This window comes from Saimiri boliviensis, chromosome 1, assembly GCF_048565385.1.
Source record: "Saimiri boliviensis isolate mSaiBol1 chromosome 1, mSaiBol1.pri, whole genome shotgun sequence".
NCBI classification, from domain to species: Eukaryota; Metazoa; Chordata; class Mammalia; order Primates; family Cebidae; genus Saimiri; species Saimiri boliviensis.
Genome location: NC_133449.1, coordinates 169,791,711 through 169,816,277, shown reverse-complemented (window position 1 = coordinate 169,816,277; position 24,567 = coordinate 169,791,711). Strand labels below are relative to the sequence as shown.

At 40.5% G+C, this 24,567-nt stretch overlaps 1 protein-coding gene across 21 annotated transcripts in view; it reads right to left on the bottom strand.

Moving 5' to 3' along the window:
- The window catches only part of LOC101029820 (protocadherin gamma-C4), a 186,330-nt gene that overhangs the window by 66,768 nt on the left and 94,995 nt on the right, over window positions 1-24,567 (bottom strand). Inside the window, exon 1 of one of the 21 annotated variants that reach the window (XM_010338169.3) lies at window positions 19,501-24,561. The exons of 19 other annotated variants lie outside the window; for them this stretch is intronic. In XM_010338169.3, the coding sequence (XP_010336471.2) occupies window positions 19,501-21,915 (2,415 nt within the window). In that variant the 5' untranslated portion in view covers window positions 21,916-24,561. One more of the 21 variants, XM_039472274.2, reaches the window with a different exon arrangement.

The window sequence follows — 24,567 nt, the reverse complement described above, 5'->3', positions numbered from 1 at the left end:
TATATATATACACACACACACAATCATGAGGAAACATAAAACAAATATAAATTAAAGGCATTATACAAAGTAAATGGCTTCTAGTCTTTACAAATGACAGTTTCATATAAACAAAGCAAGGTTGAGGAACTGTTTCAGCTTAAAGTAGATTAAAGAAACATGGCAACTAGGCCAGGCATGGTGGCTTATACCTGTAATCCCAGTACTTAGCTGAGGTGGGCAGATTACTTGAGGTCAGGAGTTCAAGACCAGCCTGGCCAACATAGTGAAACGCTGTCTCTACTAAAAATACAAAAATTAGCTGGGTGTGGTGGGGGTGTGGTGGCAAATGCCTGTAGTCCCAGCTACTCGCTAAGGCAGGAGAATCATTTGAACCTGGGAGGCAGAGATTGCAGTGAGCCAAGATTGCACTGCTACACCCCAGCCTGGGAGACAGAGTGAGACCCTGTCTCAAAAAAAAAAAAAAAAAGACATGGCAACTAAATGCAATGTGTGATATTTTAGACTAAAAAAATTGCTATAAGGATATAGTAAAATATACTATAAGGTATGGTAATTAAATATAGATTATAGGCTAAATAATTACATTGTATCGATGTTAAATTTTCTGATTTTTATTATTGAAATTTAATTATATGAAAGAATGTCCTTGTTAGGAAATATACAATGAGGTATTTAGGAATAAAGAAACATAATTTCTACAACTTACTCTTAAATGGTTTATAAAAATAAAAATATGTGTGTGTACATACACACAAATATATATATGTATACACTTTGTTTGTATGCAAATATGTATATATAGATATATCTCTTTTAAAAATTTTAAAAATTAAAAAAAAATTTTTTTGAGAGTCTTGCTCCGTCACCCAGGCTGGAGTGCAGTGGCACGATCTCAGCTCACTGCAACCTCTGCCTCCCGGGTTCAAGTATTTCTCATGCCTCATCCTTAGGTGTGGCCCACCATGCCTGGCTAATTTTTGAATTTTTAGTAGAGATGGAGTTTTGTCATGTTGGCCAAGCTGGTCTTGAACTCCTGGCCTCAGGTAATTTACCCGCCTCAGTCTCTCAAAGTGCTGGGATTACAGGAGTGAACCATGCATCTGGCCTATAGATACATCTACATAATGCATACACACACACACACACACACACACAAAGTGATAAAGGAAATTCATCAAAATATAAAATGTTAACGATAGGTGCATCTGGGTAAAGAACATACAGTTCTTTGTACAATTCTTGCAACTCCTCTGAAGATTTGAAATCATTCAAATCAGAAAGTTAAAATAAAAATTCCTTTTAAAAATACCTATCAAAATTACACCTATCTACTCTTTGACACAGCAATTTCAATTTCATTTCTGGAAATTCATCCCAAAGATATACTGCATATGTAAAAACTGATCTAGGTACAGGGCTATTCAATAGAGTTCATTTATAAGAGACTAGTTAATAGTCCAATGGAATACTAAGCAGCTGTTAAAAAAAGCTTTCTATATATTAATATGGATTTTTTTTAAATTTTTTAATTTTTTATTGCCACCTTCTCCTCCACCCCCAATATGGAAATATTTTTAAAGGCTATAGTGTGAAGAAGGGAAAACATAGAGTGATGTATGATATTTTATCTTTTTGTAAAAAAAAGTGTGAAAATAAAAAGATATGTACATATTCACATAAAGAAACGCTGAAAGGGTACTTAATAAAGTTATAAAATGTTTACGTACAGAGACAGGAGGAAGCAAGGGTGGAATAGGAGTAGGACAAGGATGGGAGTAAGACTTCTCAATACATACATAGTATATTGTTCTGATTTTTAAACCATGTAAATATATTTCCTATTCAAAAACAAAATAAAGAAAACTACTAAGATGGAGGTAGATGGCAGATTTATAAAGATTCAAAGGAAGGATCACTTGAGATATTAAGTGGAAAGAGCAAGTTGCACAACAGTATATATACTGTCAAATAATCCCTGTTGTGCAAAGAAACCCCCACAAATACAATTGCATACACATAGAAAATGTTTGTAAATACATATAACCAGGTGTTAAGAGTAGTGATATTTCAGGGTTGAGTCTGAGTCATGGTGAGGGTGGGGGAGGCTAACTTTATTTCTTTTTTAAAAAACTATTATTATTATTCTGAGATGGGGTTTCATTCTTGTCACCTAGGCTGAAGAGCAATGGTGCAATCTCGGCTCACTGCAACCTCTGCCCCTGGGTTCAAGTGATTCTCCTACCTCAGCCTCCCGAGGAGCTGGGATTATAGGTGTCCACCACGATGCCCAGCTACATTTTGTATTTTTAGTGGAGACAGAGTTTTGCCATGTTGGCCAGGCTGATCTCAAACTCCTGACCTCAGATGATTCACCTGCCTCGGCTTTCCAAAGCCCTGGTATTACAGTCATGAGACACTGCACCAGCCCTATTTTATTTTCTTAAATTTATTTTCAATTAAAGTATAATTTATATACAGTCAACATGCAAAACTATTAAGTTCAATGGGTTTTGGAAAATGTGTACATCCTTATAACCCATCCCTCTATCAAGATATGGAACATTGCTAACTTCCTGGGGGAAAAGATTCTACCATCATTAATACTGTTGGTTTCAACATTAAAATGCTGAGGACTCTATAGGATGTTTAAGGTATGCGTGGACATAGAATCCTCCAAGTGTACTCATAACATTAAAACCCAACAATTTTGTTATGATTGTTTTGCAGCTTTTATCCTAAATATTTCTTCTATGAAGTTTTACAGATGGTGAAGAAAAACTGAGGTTAAAAATTTCCATGGAGCACATATAATCATATGAAAGTAAATTAAACAATAAAAATTAAAACAGCCTGAGAATTCCAGAATTCCAAAACTGAACACCTGGACTAGTCTGAAGAGTAGAGTATGAATTAGATAGCAAATTTTCCTGGGTGCTGGATATTTCTTACAGTGAAAAAAAGACCAGGAAGATAAATAAAACACAAAAATATCTCAGCCACGAACCCCAAAACATACCAGTGTGGAGCTAGCAAGAAGCTTATTATGCTCAGCCTTATAAGGATCTACCCACCTGACTAGATGATCACAATGGAAGAACTCAGAGTAAAAGAATGGTGACCACATGTCTAACCACACACTAAATATCTGCACTGTTTCTCAGATCCTTCAAATGAATATGCCTGCAACTCAACTCTTGATTTCTCTTAAATCCACCATTCTCTAGTCTTCCACTCTCACTAAATGGTAGCTTTGTTTATCCAGTTCCTTAATGTGGAAACTCAGGAATCACTTTTAATCCCTGCTCCCTATTTATGCATTGTATTTATTCAGTTAATAATATTTCACTGAAGATCTACCACTTGCCAGGCAAGACAACAATCTTTGCAGACACCCCCAGGAATATAATAATAAACAAAACAGCCCCTGCCCTCATGAAATTTATATTCCACCTATTCCATTATTGTCTTATTGAATCCCTTTCCTAAATATATCCATGATTCATCCATTTATTTCTACAATCACTGCCTTCCCTTTAATCCAAGCCAACTCTTCTTTCATTTCTTACCAGGAATATTGCCACAGCCTCCCATCTTGTCTTCCTATTTGTATTTATAGCCCTCATAAATCAATTCTCCATATAGCAGCCAGGGTAAGCTTAATAATTCAAATATCATGTTTTAATATTAAAATGTTTTAATAGCTCCTAAGTACAAGGATATTCAGAACAAAATCCAGAATTTTAAATGTGGTTTACAAGGCTCTCCCTGCCTTATTGAATAATTTATTTTCTGTTTCTAGCCTCCCTGGCTCTTTTCAATTGCTTGAGTCACACCTTTTATTTTATTATTTATTTATTTATTTATTTATTTATTTTTGAGAAGGAGTCTCACTCTGTTGCCCAGGCTGGAGTGCAGTGGTGCGATCTCAGCTCACTGCAACCTCTGCCTCCCAGGTTTAAGCAATTCTCCTGTCTCAGCCTCCTGAGTAGCTGGGACTACAAGTGTACACCACCATGACTGGCTATTTTTTTTTTTTCTATTTTTAGCAGAGATGGGGTTTTGCCATTGGTCAGACTGGTCTTGAACTCCTGAGCTCATGATCTGCCTGCCTTGGCCCCCCAAAGTGCTGGGATTACAGGCATGAGCCACTGCACCCAGCATTTTATTTCTTAAAAAGACCTTTACACATGCTATTTCCTCTGCCTGACAATTTCTTTTTTACTCTCCTTGTTACCTAGATAACTTCTACTCATCCTACAGATCTCTCTAAATATCACTTTCTGGGGAAAAAAAAAAAAAAAAAAAAAAAAAAAAAAAAAAAAAAAAGCCTTCCTTGACCTTTGGATTAGGCCAGGCTTTCTCTTAGTGCTTTTTTTTTTTTTTTTTTTTTTTTTAAATGAATCTCCCTCTGTCAGGCTGGGGTACAGTGGCAAGATCTCGGCTCACTGCAACCTCCGACTCCCTGATTCAAATGATTCTCCTGCCTCAGTCTCTGGGGTAGCTGGGATTATAGGCATGCACCACTATGCCCAGCTAATTTTTGTATTTTTAATAGAGATGGGTTTTCACGATGTTGGCCAGAATGATCTCGATCTCCTGACTTCATGATCCACCTGCCTTGGCCTCCTGAAGTGCTGGGATTACAGGCGTGAGCCACGGCACCCAGCCCCTCTTAGTGCTCTTCTATTTCTCCTTGTTGGCTTTTATCAGACCTGTAAAATACCATGTATTAGAATGACGTCCATTATCGCAGGAATTGTATCTGCCATGTTCAATTGTATATGGGCTCAAGTGAGCCACCCTCCTTGGCTTCCCAAAGTGCTGAGATTATAGGTGTGTCTGGCAAGACAAGCTCTTTGTACTATAGAGGATGATGCAATGGACATGGGTAGGGAAACGAAATGCGGTACAACTTATGGTATACTACATACTGCACATAATGGAAGCCTGAACTTATGAAGACTGGTTTCAACTTACATTCTTACAAAACATAGTGTAAGAATAGAGCACCCTGCATCTCTTATTTTTCAAAAAGCATATAAAATACACAAAACAATGGTTTTTCTCTAAACTAGAAATGAACAATTAGAAAATACCATTTAAAAAATACTATTTATAATAATATTCAAAAACATCACATATATAGAAACAATTTAATGAAAGCTATACATGACCTCTCTACACTGAAAACTATAAAACATAGCTGAGAGAAATTAAAGAAGTCCTAATTAAATGGAAATATATACCATGTTCATGGATAGGAAGTGTTAATATTGCTAAGATGATCCTTTTCCCTCCTTCTCTCTCTCCCAATAAAGCTATAGACTCAATGCCATCCTATTCAAAAATCCTTACAGGCTTTGTCCTGCTGAAAACTGACAAGATGATTTTCACTTATTTGGAAAGACAAAGGACCAAGAATAGTCAAAACAGTAGTGAAAAAGAAGGAAAAAATTGGAAGACTTACCTACCTGACTTCAAGACTTACTACCAAGCTACAATAATTAAGACAGTGTGCTATTAGCAAAAGAATAGAAAAATGAAACATGATCAAGAAATATAGAAATAGAACTACATATATCAGTGAAATGACTTTCAACAAAGTCACCAAGCCAATTCAACAGAAAGAGGAAAATCTTTTCAATAAATGGTATTGAAAAAATGGGAAATAAAAAACTTCAACCCTTACCTCAATTAATTGCTGCCTCATGCCAGATGCAAAGATCAGTTTTAAATAAGGTAAGTAGAAAGGAAGAGTCAAAAGTGTCAAATAAGTGACCTTTGCTCTCTAGACACAGTCACTGTCTCACCTACTATACTGCTAGAGCAAAGTATACACAATATAAATCTGGTACGTGCAAGTGACACATAGTTGTTGAGATGCTTGACTTTTCTTGGTTTCCAAGCCTTAGCAGGCTTTTCAGGTGGGCACGAGAATCTAGATTGATGATGCCAAATTATGTGATTTACTGAATCCCTTTTAGAGACCAATATCCAGCTAGCATTTAAAATAAAATTAATGTAGCTTAGATGGACCACAGAATCCATACCAATAAGGAAACCTACTGTGAATAATGAGACACATTTTTATACATTTTCCTACTGCTATTTCTTTTCTCTTAACTTACCAGTAATTATTTGACTGTTTTCAGACTTTTCATATTATCCATTTTACCTAATTATGTTTTCCAAAGGTAACTGGTTCCTTTTCATTTTTTGTCTTTTTGGTAGTATTTTATATTGTCAGCTTCCAATTCACTGATAGGGAAATATGTGAGGAATTTTATATGCAAATATTATTCTATAATTTTTGAAGCATTTGTAAACTACTAGTTCAGTGAAATGTTATGCTAACATTATCTGGATCAATCTGTACAATCACCTGATTATAAAACAGTCCATATACAACATTTTGTATTAGTTCAAATTCATTTAAAGCATTTGAATTTGGCATAATTTCCAAAGCTTTAAATAAGTCATAAGGAGGGAAGCTCTTTATTTGTTTGTTTGTTTTGGGACAAGGTCTAATTCTGTCACCCAGTCTGGAGTACAAAAGTGCAATCACAGCTCACTGCAGCCTCAACCTCCTCAGGCTCAGGTGATCCTCAAACCTCAGCCTCCCAAGTAGCTGCAACCACAGGCATGGGTCACTACAACTTGCTAATTTTGTATTTTTTATAGAGACAGGTTTTTGCCATGTTGCCCAGACTTGTCTCAAACTCCTGGGCTCAAGTGAGCCACCCTCCTTGGCCTCCCAAAGTGTTGAGATTATAATGTGTCTGGCAAGACAAGCTCTTTGTACTATAGAGAATGATGCAACAGACATGGATAGGGAAATGAAATGCAGAATAACTTATGGTATAGTTTGAAGAGCAAGGTTCAGCTTGAGAAGGAGACTAGAACACTCAGTCATAAGATCCTCTTCAGTTTAACAATAATTTTCAAAGTTTAGGTCTGGCAACTTTCATTAGTCATATTCTTAGATATATTGAAATCATAGGCTAACTTTGTCAGCCAGAATGTCTTTTTGCAGTGAGAGGAAGTTTCTTAAATAGAAAATGAAACAGTTGTGTGATAAAGAAGTGATAAGCAGGGATTCTGAGTTGTCAATTTACATATTTCATACTACAATGGCCAAGATTTGTCCCTCTCTTTTTTTTTTTGGATTAACACAATTTGAATATCAAAGTAAAATTATAAAATATACTCAAATACATATAAATATATATCAACACATTCCCTACTTACAAGGCCCCAAATGCTCTGGCATGTCTGATACTCTTGTCTGCCTGACTACTGTCCCTTAAGCTCACCATGCCAAATATTTCCCATCTTAGGCCTTTGGTCTTGCTGCTTTAAATACTATTTACTGAGACCTCTGAAAATATTTAACGCTAGAAGAAAACTTATTTGTGACTAAACTTAGTTTCATCAAGAATTTCTCACCCTGGAGAGTGGATTCTGCCCAAGCAATCAGAATCATCCAAGGGGCTTTGGCAGTGAAGCTGCTACTGAGTCCTGAGAGGTAGGGATTCAAAAAGGAAGTTCACTCTGCCCTGGATTCATAGGAGAAGCACACTCTTAGTAGGAATATGGCATCATAGAGCTACAGTTACCCAAAAACCTGGGGCTTAGCGTGGGATAGACATCCATGGGAAAGACTTGAAGGCAGAATCATTTTGGGGTCTATGGCACTTTGAAACCAACACAAATAATGCAATCAGGAAGAATAAAAGGAAATTAAAGCGAAGGCAATCACCAGATAGAAATTAATTTTAGATTCAGACTGTAACTTTGCAGAGTGATCGCTGCAGTCTAGCAGAACCTCCTGCAGGCTGTCGGTGAAGATCAGGGGCAGCGTGGCGCAGTGGTGAGAGGGGCGGCTGTCCACCGCAGTGCACTGTGACCAGTAGGCGGGGGCGAGTCGCTTTCCTGTTTCCCAGCGCACTAGCTGTCCGCACCTTGTGGGTGCACATTCCAGGCTGAAGAGCCCGGGCCTGCTGGCCTGTAGCATGCGGTAGGACAGCCAAGCATTGTGTCTCACGTCTGGATCTACCGCCACCACTTTCGTTACCAGGTAGCCAGGCTCCGCGGCGCGCAGCACCATATCCAAGAGTGCAGAGCCATCCGGCTCCAGAGCTGGAGTACAGCATCCGTGGACCTATGGTGCATTGTCATTGCAGTCGCCCACTAACACGCGCAGGATCATGTTGGCGCCGAGCGAGAGCTAGTCCTGGTTGCGGGTCTGCAGCGTGAGCTTGAAGGCGGCCAGCTGCTCTTGGTCGAAGGTGCGCTGTGCATTCATGGACACCTAGGACAACCACGCTTGCGGCTCCAGGTCACTGACCACATAGAATAGGGGACTTGGTTGTTGGGTTCCAAGTCCAGGTTGGAGGCGTCTACTTGCCTATGGAAGCTTTGGGAGGATTGTGCTTGGCTATGTGGATGACTGACGTAGGAGGCCTGGTAGAAAACCAGAGCATTTTCGTTGACATCACCAATGAGTAAAATGAGGCTTGTGCTGGAGAAGAGGGTTGGCTTGCCTCTGTCAGTGGCAGTGATGTTGATGTTATATCCTGGGTCTGTTCCTGGTCCACAGGCCTATCTGTTATAAGCATGTAGTTAATTATTGACGGAAGAGTCAATTCTCAAAGGTGCTTTTTCTTCTATCAGATATGTGACCTCCCAGATCTTGTGATTTAAAGATCTTGTGATTTAAATCTTGGACAGTAATTACTGTCCAAGGTGCAGAATCTTTAAGAATCATTGTGGAATTAGAAGGAAAAATTGCGACCGGGCGTGGTGGCTCAAGCCTGTAATCCCAGCACTTTGGGAGGCCGAGGCGGGTGGATCACGAGGTCAAGAGATGGAGACCATCCTGGTCAATATGGTGAAACCCCATCTCTACTAAAAATACAAAAAAATTAGCTGGGCATGGTGGCACATGCCTGTAATCCCAGCTACTCAGGAGGCTGAGGCAGGAGAATTGCCTGAACCCAGGAGGCGGAGGTTGCGGTGTGCCGAGATTGTGCCATGCACTCCAGCCTGGGTAACAAGAGCAAAACTCTGTCTCAAAAAAAATAAAAAAAAAAAGAAGGAAAAATTGCCTATAGGATATTGTCATTATCTTCTAGAATTTTAGTCTCAACTGTACACTTGGCAATGAGTCCTTCTCGATCACTTGCTACCAAAACCATGGAATATTTTAAAATATTTAAAAGTCCAATGTACTTATAGTTTTCATTTCTCTGCTATTTGTTCAAGGCCAAACTAGATAATGGGTACTCTGGGTTTCGAAGCCATATGTGGTCTCTGTCCGACACTCTAGTCCTGGTCTGTCGCCCTCATTCTCAGCATGGAAGTGTCTGGATACACATCGTCCTGAAGGCTGATGTTGTACACATCCTAACTGAACACAGAGTTGTCATTGGCTTCAACCAACAGGATCAGGAGCTGAGTGATGCTGCTTTGTTTGGGGGCCATGTACAGCTGCTAGCCCTGAGGGATGGGAGCTCTGCTTTTCCTGGTCTAGTGGCTTCTGTAACACAAGTTCAGCATATGCCTTTCCACTGTTGGTCTCTTACTTCAAAGGCAAATACAGAGTTGCTGCTAAGGTGACAATTTTGTAAGAAATTGCCCCCAACATCAGGATCTTCTGCAGGTTCTATTGCAAATCTTGTCCAAAGCTGGGTCAACGCAAAGATATTTAACTTAATAACATCCTTGCTGAACCATGGTGTATGATCCTTCACATCCTGAATCTATATTAATGTGAAAAAATTTAAAGAAATTTCAACTGTTTTTCTCTCTTCTTTTTTCTTTCTTTCTTTCTTTTTTTTTTTTTGAGACAGAGTCTCACCCTGTTGCCCAGGCTGGAGTGCAGTGGTGTAATCTCAGCTCACTGCAACCTCCACTTCCTGGGTTCAAGTGATTCTCCTTCCTCAGCCTCCCGAGTAGCTGGGATTACAGGTGTGCACCACCATGCCTGAGTAATTTTTGTATTTTTAGTAGAGATGGGATTTCATCACGTTGGTTAGGCTGGTCTCGAACTCCTGACCTTGTGATCCACCCACCTCAGCCTCCCAAAGTACTGGGATTACAGGCATGAGCCACCACACCTGGCCTTCAACTACTATTTCAAAGCATATGGTCCAGACTATAATTAGGGGCATATCTGTTCCTGATCCATTCAGTCACTCATAAGTAAGTCTCCACCTTCTCCACTTAGAATAAAGTATTCTTTCTCAGCATTAACCCAAAGCTTTCAAGAGGGCGTGTCCTGGATGCCGAGTCCCAAATCCTTGGCAAGGTTTCCCACCACCAAACTCTTGGTCAGCTCCTCTGGAACTGAATAATGGATCTGCATAGAGAATGCCCAGCAGGACAGAAATAGCAGGAAGGGAATCAGTAGTTGCCTTGGTTCCCCCCAGCCTGTCAGTCCAGCACCATTTCCCATCTCTTCCACAATTGGGGTTGCTTCTGCTCCAGCCTAGATAAGCCCCTTTCCAAACTATCCTTGGATTATAGTCTCCAGCCAAGAAGAAGTTGAACTCATTGCCTGTAAGTCTGTTCTGTTCCTGTTTATAATTTGTAGAACTAGGAGCCATAATAGGAATGTTGCGGGTTTGCTCTTGGATTTGCATTCCATGAAATTAGAAAAGCCACCAAGCAGGAATGTCTGGGGATCAGCTCATTTATCTTTGTTTCCACACTGGTCAACAGTGGCACTCTGAGTCCCTACTCTAGAACTGCAGCCTGAAGAAATGAGATCACACCGTTCTATAGAGTTAGTTGAGAGCAGAGAGAAAGATGTTTCTCACTGGAACTTGCAAGCTGAAAGGCGGTAGTACAGTCTTGCTCCTGCAATGAAATGTTCCTTGAAGTTTATAACCTCAGGGGTGTCAGCACATGAAGCCAAAGTGATGGCTTATTTTTATTTCTTCTTGATATTTGAGTATTTGTAGGCTAAGAATCTTTCTTTCTTATCTCCACCTCCATGCGCGGGCTTTAATTTTTACATGTAACACAGTCTCAGAATGAACTGTTGGCTGAATCTTCAGCTGAAATTATATAGGAAGCTTCTAAGAGGTTTCCCAATATGTAAATCTTATAAACTGAGGCAACTGTTTTCAAAATTTAACAAACAAACCAGAATCTTAGCCTTTTAAGACAAATCAAACAGTTGGCTCTTATTAGGGTTTTGAAATAGAGGAAAAGTCCATGTAAAACCATTCGTTTTGCACTACGATTCTTTTTTCTCCAAGAGACCACTTTCCACATTGAACTCAAGCATTGTATTGAGTACTTAGAAGGTGTACAAACTACTGTGTGAAATATTTCAGAGAGTTAATGATGAACTAAGAAATTATACCTGCCCTCAATGACAGTACCCAGAGTAGATACTTACATGACATATCTAAGAAAAAGTATGGTGGTACCAACTTCTTTTGCATACAGATTAAATTATTTGTTTTAATTCTAAGGTCTCTCCAATGGCAGTTTCAAAAAACAGTTTCCTGAACCAGAGCCCTTCCTATATGATACCCAGAAGTCTCAGCCTTTATAAAATATTTTTTTACAATTAGTTTTGCCATAGGCTGGCTATCTTTTGCCATCAGTATTTTAGGAATGCATCCTAAACAGCATGCCCTGTTGTTGGTAATTTTCCATTAAGAATGGTTTCTTAAAGGTGAAATCAAAGTGTAATATTAGAGAATAACTATGTCTCTTTCTTGAGATTTAGCTTCATCAGTTTGATCAACATTCCTTTGAAACTATGTGTTTGCTTTTTTGAATCTAACATCTTATATGAGGATAAAGCAGATTTTTCACCACAACTATTCAATTTATAATCATAGTTAAACTCTGTTACATGTCACAAAGAAAACTGACACAGTTTGCTCACTTGTCATTAGCCTTATAGTTCACTGAAAAGTGGTGTATGAGTTGTATGGTCTCCTCAACATTCCTAGGCTATTGCTGCTTCAAAAAGCATAATATTTCTGGATGAACGTAATAGAATAACGTCCCCTAACTAATTACATTCCAATTTTAGGTGCTATAAAACAATGACACTACAAGTTTTAAATTATAGCTGAACACTTTAACTTATTAGATAAAATGATGCATACTCACCTGTCATACACATAAGAAGCCAATGAAAGTTCTTAACATAATTTTATGACTGGAATCAGAAGAAATGTAAACACATCCAAACCCATCGCCCAGCTAGTCTCAGAAAACGATCAAGAAATATGTTAATTATCAATCCTAAATTATCAACAAGTATTCTAAAAATCATAAAGCTAAGCCATTAGCTTCAATTCTTACATGGCCCAAACCAAATAACAATCATCAGCCTTCAGGTTTCAGTGATCCATTTTCCAGTAAAATTATCTAAGATACCATTGAAGTAAACTGCTTCTTTAAAATAAGTTTTGGCTGGGTGTGGTGGCTCACGCCTGTAATTCCAGAACTTTGGGAGGCCAAGGTGGGTAGATCACGAGGTTAAAAGTTCAAGACCATCCTGGCCAACATGGTGAAACCCCATCTCTACTAAAAATACAAAAATTAGCCAGGCGTGGTCGTGCACGCCTGTAATCCAAGCTACTCAGGAGGCTGAGGCAGGAGGATCACTTGAACCTAGGAGGCAGAGGTTGCAGTGAGCCGAGATCACACCATTGCACTCCAGCCTGGATGACAGAGCGAGACTCAATGTCAAAAATAAATAAATAAATAAAGTTTCACAGAATCCTTGTTTAGATTACACTATGGTTCAGACAAAGAAAAAGTAACACTCACAAAATTGTCTCATACAAAAAATATGTCCTCCATCTTTTATGGCTTAAAACTATGGCTTCTTAATCAAGAATGTGCCTAGGCACTTAAGATTTTTAAACTAGCTTTCACAAAAATTTTAGAACAGTTTTATTTCCACCCACAAATTATTCCATTGTACCACCTGGGGAAGCACAAAAATCATTATTACTTTTCCCAACAGGATGTTGAGTGTGCTGGCATTGAAAATATAAATCCTTTTTTTGTCAAACACTAAAAATGGCTACTGTTAATTAATTATATGTTGTGAATCAGATTTTTTTTTTTAGCCCTAGTCATCACCACGACCTTTCAAATTAAATATGATTATTCCTACTTTGCTGAAGCTCAAAGAGATTCAATAACTTGCTAAAGGTGATACAGTTAAGAAGTTACAGAATTGCAAAGTTGCTGTCCTTCTATGATACATCCGAAAATTCAGAATGCTGGTATCAGGTAACCCACAAAATACATTATTTGTTTATTCATTCATTCAACAACTATGTAATAATACCTATTCAGCTCAAACTGGAAATAGAGTTGATTCAGATCACTTATATTTGAGATATGGTCTAAAGATCTTGACAATTCATGCTCTAACTCTCAATGATTTGTTCCTAAATCAAGTTAGGTGAACAGAGGTGAGAATAATTAGACCATGTTAGTTTAGCTTCCCAAATCATTTGTTTTTCTATTATGTCTTTCTTTCTATTTGACTACATATGAGAACTGGCCATGTGATAAACATTTACAAGACAATGGGGGAGAGAGGGTTAATTGCCCTCTATTTCTCTCAATATTACCTATAGAATACTGTACTTACTAAATTCTATTTGAAAACTAATGTAAATAGAAATTTAGTATTTTTAAATGAACTCAAATACTTTCTTTTAAAAACATCAGACAAACAGAGACACACACTTTGTATTCCCCACTCCCCACCACGCTTTTGGTCTCAGAAGCAACAACTGCCTCATTTTAGAGCCCTTGGATGTCTTTCATTCTCCAAGTCATTTCCATCCAATCTCTTTTCTAAGTCTGGGTTTTTAACTATTGTATCTTTCAAAGTAGATAAGAAGCAAACAAAGAAGAAAGGAAAAATAATTGGGATGTTATGGTTCCCTACACTGTTACAGAATTCACCACAAGAAATCAGGCAATGCTTTTTAAAGAGTATTTACACTTTAGCATTCAATAGCTGTAAACACTCTACAATAAGCATAAAGTTCTCAGAAAACTTTGTGTACGTTTCAGAAATTTTCCTATACTTGTAAAAGTTATGGGGAATTTAATGTAGAAATCAGAGGATATCACTGCAAATTTGTCAGTTACCAAAAAAGTATTCAAAACACATTTTGTTATTTTGAATATTATGCAAAGTCATCATTAATATCATGAGTGTAGGAAATGGGCAAAATAAATGTCTAACTTGGAAACACATACAGATATTATATTACTGAAATGCATAACAGAAGTGAAAAATAGTGTTTTGCTGTTTTTTCTCACAACAATACAGTATACTGTATATTTGAGTGATAAAATTTTAAATGCAGAAGAAATAAATTCATCATATTTGGAAGTTTATGAATGACTTAAAACCATGAAATGACTTGGGACACCGAGAAAGTATAAATGGGTAAATCCCTAATGGCAGAAAGAACTACTGCACTATGAAAGAAACTAAATTCAGTTCATGAATTTGCTAGCACTCTCAAGTGTAGTTAAAAGCCACTCTATTTATAAAAGTTTACTAATATTTTTATTTATATTTTCCATTGAATTAGATTGCTCCCCTCTAGTTAAACAGATCAGTTGATATCAGATGCTCTACACAAAACTGTTGCTTGGTCAATGGGCAAAAAATTAAAAGTGGGAAAAGAGCATTATCATTGATAAGTTAGAAAATGATATGGAGTATTAACAAAGTAATTTGCAAATCGTTAATAAATTGTATCTATTATATAAAATATATGTACATGATATATAAATCATTATAAATAAGGTATGAGGGAAAGTGACTGGATTGTTGTTGGTGTCCATCATATATATATATATAAATTTATTGATGTCAGCTTTATAAATTTCAAATGTACTAAGGAATATATTTCTCCAGGCTCAGAAAAGAATATTTGATAGAGCTGAGCACTGTCGTTCACACTTGTAATCCTAGCACTTTGGGAGGCTGAAGAAGGAGGCTAGCCTGAGCCCAAGTTCCAGATAAGCCTGGTCAACATGGTGAGACCTCTTTCTGTACAAGAAAGTAAAATAAAATAAAATAAAATAAAGGTCAAGTAAAAAGCAGGAAAGCGGCTTGCGCCTGTAGTCCCTGTTACACTGGAGGCGAAGGTGGGAGAATTGCTTGAGCCTAGGAGTTTGAGGCTGCAGTGAGCTATGATTGTCCCATCGCATTCCAGCTTGGGCGACAGAGCGATTAAAAAAAAGAAGAAGAAAGAATATTTGGTATAAATTTTGATATAAACTCACCTGAATTAATGCATGACTGTCTTTAGAAAATACCGAATCACCTGACAGCAAAAGGGGCTCGCTTTTCTCACAGCTCTCCTGGCTGATAAGCGTGTCCGCATAGTTGGGCTGGGGGAAGATCAGGTGACTCTTCCGCGAGTCCGCGGTGAGGCAGACCTCGTGGGAATAGGTCTGCAGGAAAGCCCGCGCCCCGTCCACGCCCACAAAGTGCGACGTCGACGCTCCTATCAAGCCGCCTCCCGAAGCCTGCAGCGGGCGTGACTTGTGCCAGCGCCGCAGCCTGAGCGTCAGCAACACGATGACGAAGGCCAGGAAGACGCAGGAGACCGCGGCCACCGCCACCACCAGGTACAGCGTGAGGTCTGAGGTTCCAGAATTAGCTGGAGACTCGAGGCTGCTGAGGTCCGCCAGGACTTCGGGGATGCTGTCGGCCACGGCCACGGTGAGCGTGACGGTGGCCGAGAGAGGGGGCTGGCCGTGGTCCTGGACGGCCACCACGAGGCTCTGCTTGAGAGCGTCTCTGTCTAGCAGGGCCCGCGCCGTGCGCACCTCGCCCGTGTGCAGCCCCACCGCGAAGAGTCCGGGCTCGCTGGCCTTGAGCAGGCGGTAGGACAGCCAGGCGTTCTGGCCCGAGTCTCTGTCCACCGCCACCACCTTGGTCACCAGGTAGCCGGGCTCTGCGGAGCGGGGCGCCAGCTCCACTCCGGTGGAACCATCTGTGGGGAAGACGGGGTACAGGATCTCGGGCGTATTGTCGTTCTGATCCAGCACGAACAGGCTCAGTGACACATTGCTGCTGAGGGGCGGGTCCCCGTTGTCCCGCGCCATCACTTTCACTTGCAAGTCCCGGAACTGCTCGTAGTCGAAGGAGTGCAGCGCATACAGTACCCCAGTGTCGGAGTTGATGGACACGTAGGACGATAGGGGCGCCCCTTGGATGGTGTCCTCAGCCAGGGAATAAGTGATCTGGGCGTTCTCCTCACAGTCGGGGTCGTGGGCGGTCATAGAGACGAGGGAAGCGCCTCTGGGATTGTTCTCTGGGATATAGGCGGAATAGGAAGCCCGAGGGAAGACCGGCGGGTTGTCGTTGGTGTCTGCCACGTTCAGCGAGATGTGAGTTTCCGTGGACAGGGGCGGGGTTCCCCGGTCAGTGGCGGTCACTGTGATGTTGTAGCTAGGAACCTGTTCCCTATCCAAGACTATGTCTGTGACTAAACTGTAGTAATTTCCGTAAGATTTTTCTAATTTAAAGGGCAGATTTCCTTGGATGAAACAGATCACCTGTCCGTTTTCCTCAGAATCTTGGTCATTTACATTTAAAAGGGCAATTAATGTCCCTCTGGGAGAGTTTTCAGGAACCGAGCTGGTGAGAGAGGTGAGGACCACTTCCGGGGCATTGTCGTTCACGTCCAGAACAGTGATCAGGACTTTGGCGCGTGCAGAATATCCTGCGTTATCCATTGCTTGCACTTCCATCTGGTAGAATCCTGACTCCTCGTGGTCCAACTCTGCTATTGTTGATATTATCCCTAAATTATAGTCTAGTTTGAAAATTTGGGCCGCCTTGTCGTCCACATACCGGAAGGAATACCTCACTTCCCCATTGACTCCTTCATCAGGGTCGGTGGCGTTGACTACCAGCAGCTGCGTGCCCAAGGCCACATTCTCCGGAACGCTCGCGCGGTACTCGGACTGAGCAAACGCTGGTGCGTTGTCGTTCACATCCATAACCATCACGCGGATGCGCGCGGTGCCTGTGCGCACCGGATCTCCCCCGTCGGAAGCCGTGAGGATCAGGTGGTGAGCGGCCTTTTCTTCGCGGTCCAGGGCGCGTTCCAGCACCAATTCCGGGTACTTATTGCTGTCGGCTCCATTTTGCACGACCAGGGAGAAGTGAGTATTCGGGCTGAGCTCGTAGCTCTGGAGAGAGTTCTTCCCGATATCCGGATCCCAGGCGTGGGGTAGAGGGAACAGCATCCCAGTGGCTGCGTTTTCACTCATTTTTATTTCTAATTCACTTTCACGAAAGTAAGGAGCATTGTCGTTAATGTCCCTTACTTCTATTTCCACTCCATATATTTTCACTTTATCCTCCATCAGAATGTCAAGATTTAATTGACACTTGACAGCCCCCATACAGAGCTCCTCCCGGTCTATCCTGCCCGCAGTGACCAAGCTGCCGCTGTGTGGGTTCAGGGCAAAAAGCTGCGTCCTACCTCTGGGGACGATGCGGACTCCGCGTTCCGCCAGCTGCTGGGGCTCCAGCCCCAGGTCCCTGGAGATGTCGCCCACCCTAGAGCCTTTCTCCAGCTCCTCCGGAACTGAATAGCGTATCTGGGTGCATCCAGTCTCCCACAGGGTCCCCAGGAGAACTCCCAGCAGGATCAGCCCTTTGCAGTCCCCGTGCAGTCGCGCAGGAATCATTGTCACCTTCCTTCAGAATTATTTTCAATTCTGCCTTTAACCACTGAAGTGAGGAGCAGTTCTTTCACCCCTAGAATGGGGCAGTTGGGGAGTCAGAGCTCCTCCGTTGTTTCCTCATAGTCCCAGAGATGGTTCATTCCTATCTGCTTTGTGCTTTGGGCGCGTGCAAGGCGAGCAGGATCTCCACTTTTCTCTCCCGGATTGGTGAACAGCGGCGCTCAGAGTCGTAACCAATTACTGCACAATCTTGAACTCCCAGAAAGGATATTTCGTTTTTATACTTTAAATAGCTCCACCTACTGTTCTTTAAAAAGGGATGGAAATCTACAGTATTCGCTTTAGTAGAAACTTTAGTGAGGTTTTTTTTTCTTCTTCCAATAAGCTTTTTTCCCCACTGAGCTTTTAAGTGAATTTGAAGTTTCTATAAACAATAATTTGTATTTTAGAATTTTAGTGCATCTGCTTTGAGATTATTGTTCCGTCAATACACCTATTATGGGGGGGATGTCTCCCTAGGAGTTCCTCATTTTGACAAATCATATAATATAGCAAACTTTCTAATTCAGCTATAATTTGGGCAAACATTTTTCAATAGATTCCTTGAATGATCCTGAATGGAAAAATTAGTTGACCAGGTTGTTGACATTTAATGTTTAAAAATCAAAATTCATGATAATATGAAAACCCAAAAATGAGATATGTGATTGTATACGTTGTCAGAATCACACTTAACAAGAACCCAAGTGAAAAAGAAACATTAATATTTTTTAGCATAAAGTAGAAGCATTCCAACTTGCATTACCTGGAAAGAATGGTAGTACTCCATGATTCTATTAATACATTATATTTCAAAAATATTTAGTGTGGAGGAAACCAGTAAAAGAAAATTGGTAGTCCAAAGAACATTAAAGACTTACCTTTTCCTGGGTAACTGACCTAATTGTAATTACTGAGAATGACTGGTAATACTTTTGGAAGCCCATTAAAATATAGGGAAAAAATTCTCCTTAAGATTAACAACTGGCTACTGTACTTTTATAACTGTAAATATTTATACTGTGAGGATAAGATGTTTGATAGGCATAAAACAAAATAATATATTTATTGGGAAGAAATATATAGGTAGCTGTGAGAAAAGATCTGACATAAAATTGCGTTTGCTCAGATTACAAGAATCACAAGTAAATGTACTTGAATATTATTATCAAATAATTACCATGTTCTTATTTTTTTAAAGCTTTTTTTTCTCTACCAGTGCCAGGCAACTGTAGCCTCAGCTACTCTGGAGACTGAGGTTGGAGGAACACGACAGCCCAGGAGTTTGAGTCCAGGCTGGGCAACACAATGAGATCTTCCTCTCATTTTTTATAAAGCATTTTCTCATGCATTTTCCTCAAAATTTATAGTTAATGGATGAAAGAAAAAGCCTTATATGCTCAAGATATTGATATCCCAAGAAACATCACAGAAAAAAATTTATTCTTCAATTAAAATATCTCAATGACAGCAGTATCATAGTACTCACTTCTCACACGTGTGTGTTTGTGTGTATAAAGAATGTCTCGAGTAAAAATGGTTAAAATGTTTCAAAAATACATTAAAGCTAATAATGAAGTTACTGGCCCACACTAAAAGGAACTGGAAATATTAAGAGTAGACAAACAAACCTGAGGCAATAGCAGATATAATATGTTTAAGATTTTCTTGCCAAAATATTGGTTTGAAAATTAAACCACACTCACTTCTAAATGAAAAACATTCATTGGAACTCACGTGAGTAGGAGCGACAGAGTTAGAGCTTATCTTGTTATTCTCTTCAGTGACATTTGCTACCAGAGAAGCTTCATTAGAAATATCTTGTGGGGGGATCATTTCTGGCGTCATGGTGAGAAAATTAAATCTTGTTTTTTGAGAATCCGAGGCAACATACAGATTGTAGGAATAAGGCAAAGTTCCCTCATTGTAGTTGAGAGAAACCCCTGGTCTAGTCTTAGAACAGAGATCAGGCTGAAAGCAACCACAGGCAGAGCGGCCGGAAGAGCGTCGCAGGCGCAGAGCGACCGCCAGAATCACTGCTAGGAAGAAGAGCACAGAAATCAAGGCCAAGGCCACCACCAAGTAAATCTGCAGCTCTGTCTGGGAATTAGAGGGCACAGGGCCGTCACTGAAGTCTGGCAGTGCCTCCTGCAGGCTGTCTGCAAAGACCAAATGAAGCGTAGCGGTGGCAGAGAGTGGCGGCTGTCCACCATCACGCACAGCAACCAGCAGGCGCTGTCGGGCGGAGTCCCTGTCTCCTAAGGCACGTGCGGTGCGCACCTCGCCCGTGCGCAGCCCCAGGCTGAAGAGCCCAGGCTCGCTGGCCTGCAGCACGTGGTAGGACAGCCAAGCGTTGTGTCCCGAATCTGCGTCCACCGCCACCACCTTGGTCACCAGGTAGCCGGACTCTGCGGCGCGCGGCACCATATCGAAGAGTGCGGAGCCATCGGGCGCCAGCGCGGGGTACAGCACCCGCGGCGCATTGTCATTCAGGTCGCCCACCAACACGTGCAGGCTCACGTTGGCGCTGAGCGAGGGCGAGCCTTGGTCGCGGGCCTGCAGCGTGAGTTCGAAGGCGCGCAGCTGCTCATGGTCGAAGGAGCGCTGCGCGAACACCACCCCGCTTTGTGCGCTCACGGACACGTAGGACAACAGTGTCCGTAGCCCCAAGTCACTGGCAACAATGGAGTAGGAGACTTGGCCATTCAGCCCTAGGTCCAGGTCAGAGGCGCTGACTTGTGCGATGGAGGCTCCGGGAGGGTTGTTTTCTGCCACGTGGACCATGTAGGAGGCCTGGTGGAAAACCGGAGCGTTGTCGTTGACATCACCAATGCGTAGGGTGACGCTTGTGCTGGATGAGAGCGGAGGCTTGCCCCTGTCGGTGGCAGTGATGGTGACATTGTACTCCGAGGTCCCCTCCCGATCCAGGGTCCCATCTGTTACAAGCTTATAGTAATTATTGGCGGAAGATTCGATTCTAAAAGGAACTCTTTGGTTTATGATGCATGTGACCTCCCCATTTTCCCCTGAATCTTTATCATGTGTTTTGAACAGAGCGATCACCGTCCCGGGCTCTGCATCTTCAGTTACAGAACTGGATACCGAAGTAAAAACCAGGTCTGGGGCATTGTCATTCTCATCTAGGATTTCTAGTATAATTTTACATTCGCTGGTCATGCCTCCACCGTCCTTAGCTTCTATGCTTATGGTATAACTGCTACGAATTTCAAAGTCTATAAAGTCTTTTGATGTAATTTCCCCATTTTGATTGTCTAGCACAAACGTGTTTCCAATATCATCTCGTAGGGATTTGAAAGAGTAAGTGATCTCTGCATTGATACCCTCATCCTGGTCAGAGGCTGTCACCTTTAGTACAGAGGTGCCTGGGGGCACATTCTCTCTCAGGCTGACTTTGTACACATCCTGGCTAAAAACTGGGGCATTATCGTTGGCATCAGTGACCTCAATTTGAATTGCAGCAGTGCCAGTTAGGACTGGGTCACCCCCATCCACTGCTGTCAGGACCAGGAGATGGAAGCTCTGTTGTTCCCGGTCCAGGGGCTTCTCCAACACTAATTCTGGAGCGTTCTTGCCTTCAGTCTTATCCATCAATAGAGAGAAATGCTCATTAGAGCTGAGTTGGTAACTCTGGAGAGAGTGATGCCCTACATCTGCATCTATAGCAGATTCCAGGCCAAACCGAGTGCCTGGAATTGCTAGTTCATTGATTTGTAAAACAATGCTATTTTGGGGAAAATGAGGTGGATTATCATTTATATCTTCTATCATCACATTTATGTGAAAAACGTTTAGAGGATTCTCTGCTACAATCTCTAAAGGTATGACACACAGAGGATTTTGAGGACAGAGTGACTCTCGATCTATTCTATCACTCACAAGTATGTTCCCATTCTCAGTGTTCATGGTAAAGTATTGTTTCTCTGCACTAACTCTAAGGTTTCGGGCCAATAAATCCTGAACATGCAGCCCCATGTCCTCAACAAGGTTCCCCACCACTGAGCCCCGGACCATTTCTTCTGGAATGGAGTAGCTCATCTGCTCCGAGAGCGCCCCGCAGAACAAAGGCAGCAGGAAAGGAAAGAGTACTTGCCGCTGCCGGGTCCTGGTTCTCTGCTTCACCCTGTTTCCCATCCTTCCCGTGCGTTGCTGCAGTCTCCGATGTTAAGAGAAAATGTTTCGCAAATTGCTTTTAAAATATTTAGTTCCACGAACAGAAAACTCAATGATCCCAGTTTGAGGGCATTCCAATCCGTATGGAATCAGATTTGCTGGAGCAGAAAGCCCAAGTCTGGGCCACTCGCCTTTCGACTTGCTTCTGCGACTAAACAGAATGTCGTCCTGGTAGATCCCAGGCTCCAGCTCTTGCAGCACATTGGCCAACAGCGGCGCTCTGAGTCTATTTAGAAAACTGCAGCCAGAAGCCTTTGCTAATTCAATAGGATTCAGAATTTAGACAGATGTGTTGGACTAATGCATAGGAAACTAGTCACTTTAGGAGTTTTGGATGTGACTGTTTTCCAGTGTTTACTACCAAAGAAGATTCCTTAGAGACAGGATCCTATACAACAGCCATTAACCCAGTAAAGAAAAGTTAAAAGTTTTTCTAAGGAGAAGCAATGCATATATTGGGAGAACTAGGCAAAGTCTTGTCTCCTGATGTAGAACCAAAACCATGTAGGAAAACATCCCCACCAAATGGCATGGGAAAATTTTGACCACTATGAAATGATATGCAGTATTTTTTTCAATCTGATGTGCAGATAATTTTCCTCCTATTTTATCAGAGAAAACTAGAGGAGCACTGAAAGCTATATAGGGCAGATTCAGAATAAAGATAGCCAAATCTTTCTTACTACTTATAAAAGAGGTTTCTTAAGAGAATTATTAAGTGTTTTACACTTTCATCATAAAGAGAATATAAAGGTATAGCCTAGTACATTGCCAAAGGAGTTTAATAACATGAAATGTGAGGGTATTTTGTTTTTATCCTCTATTTAATGGGACTGTATGTTATACCTTAACAGAACTTTATCACTACCTCCAAATCAAAATAACCTTAATATCACATTTCAAAGCCAACCCTTCCTTTTTGTTCTCCAAGATCTTGGGTGCAAGCTCCTAGTTAGTTTAGATTATTAGGTTTTAAAATATGGAACAATCTCCTTTTCCCAGCCAAATGCCTCGTATCGTTTTTATTTATCTAATTCCAGTCCAGGTATAATACCTTACATCATTTTTCTCAGTCTGGAATTCCACAAGTATAAATCCTATCCCCAGACACTCAAAATACCCTAACATTTTTCTGGACTTCAAGACAATTTAGGCATCTGTTGGATGACTTGCCTTTCCTACAATTGAAATCATTTTTGTCCAAGCACTAGTCGGTTTACAACTAATGACATAAGGTAAATTCCTAAATGAGAAAAATAAACTTGAAAGGGAACATTAAATATGAAAGTAATTTGGGACAAATATCTATAAGTGATGTGAGAATGTTGACTGAATTGATTATGGAAATGATTCCTGTGATCAAAAACCCTGGATAAGTCTCATTTCCTCATTTGGTTTTCCTAGACATTTCTTCAGATAACATGTACGTCAGGCAACTATCAAGCTTCAATAACAAGTTGGTCTTAATACAAGAACTGAATGTACTATTTGCCATAAGAATGATCTTATAAAAGAAAGAAAGAAGGAATCTATGACTCCCAGATATACTGAAAATGAGCAAAAAATAGCCAGAATGATACTAGCTAAATCAGTCTCATGAAGTCCAAATACCTACTTTCAATCTTATATATTCACAAACTACTCTATTTGGATAAATCTGTAGACATCTTAAGCACATTTGAAAACAACTTTTTGAGAAGCACTGAATCAAAATCAAGTTATTTCTATGTGTGACTTACTACATTAAAAAAACTTCCATACATACAAACACAGACACCAAAGTAAAAGAATAAAAGGAAAAGAAAATAAAAGAATACAATTTCAATATCAATTATTTTCTCAGAACAGTCACTGTAACTTCACTGCAGTAATGGAAAAGATATCTAGAACTTAAGAAAAAATGTGATATAAATTTTATCTCCCAAGGAAATCCAGTAGTTAAAAGCCAGTCAATAAGTCTGTTTTGATAGGATGAAGAAATGAGAAAAAGTTCAAATAGTCAACAGGATCTAAGCATATTACTAGCCACCAAGAATCAAAATAGAATTGCTCAAAGAAAAGCTTACATGTATAAGTGTGTGTGTGTGTGTGTGTGTGTGTGTGTGTGTGTGTAGATAGGTGAGAAAGAGAGCTAGAGGAAGCATGTTATTAAATCAACAGGATCAAAATGTGAACATTAGCGGTAATAACAAATAATGGTGGAATATAACTCTAAATCAGTGGAGGCACTGCAAAATTGAAATTGAAATAAAATGTTTGTAAATCAATTTGTATCAAAAATAATATATAATAAATTGATAGCCTCATAGACTGGTAATAGAAAAATAATACTAAAATTCAACTTACTCCAAACCAAACCAACATAGTTGAATTGCCCCTTTGAAATCACAAGAAAATATTCCAGGGCTGAAAAATGACTTTCACAAAAACGTTCTAACAGATGATGGTAATCTCATGAAAGGCAAATTACAACTCACATGTATTTCTCTAAATATATATGATGTAAATATATGCCCCCCCAAAAACCAGTTTCCATAACAAGCTCAAAAAACATCTCCTTAAAAGACTTGTGCAAAGATACCAACAATTAGGAGGCAGAGAAATAAATCTCAC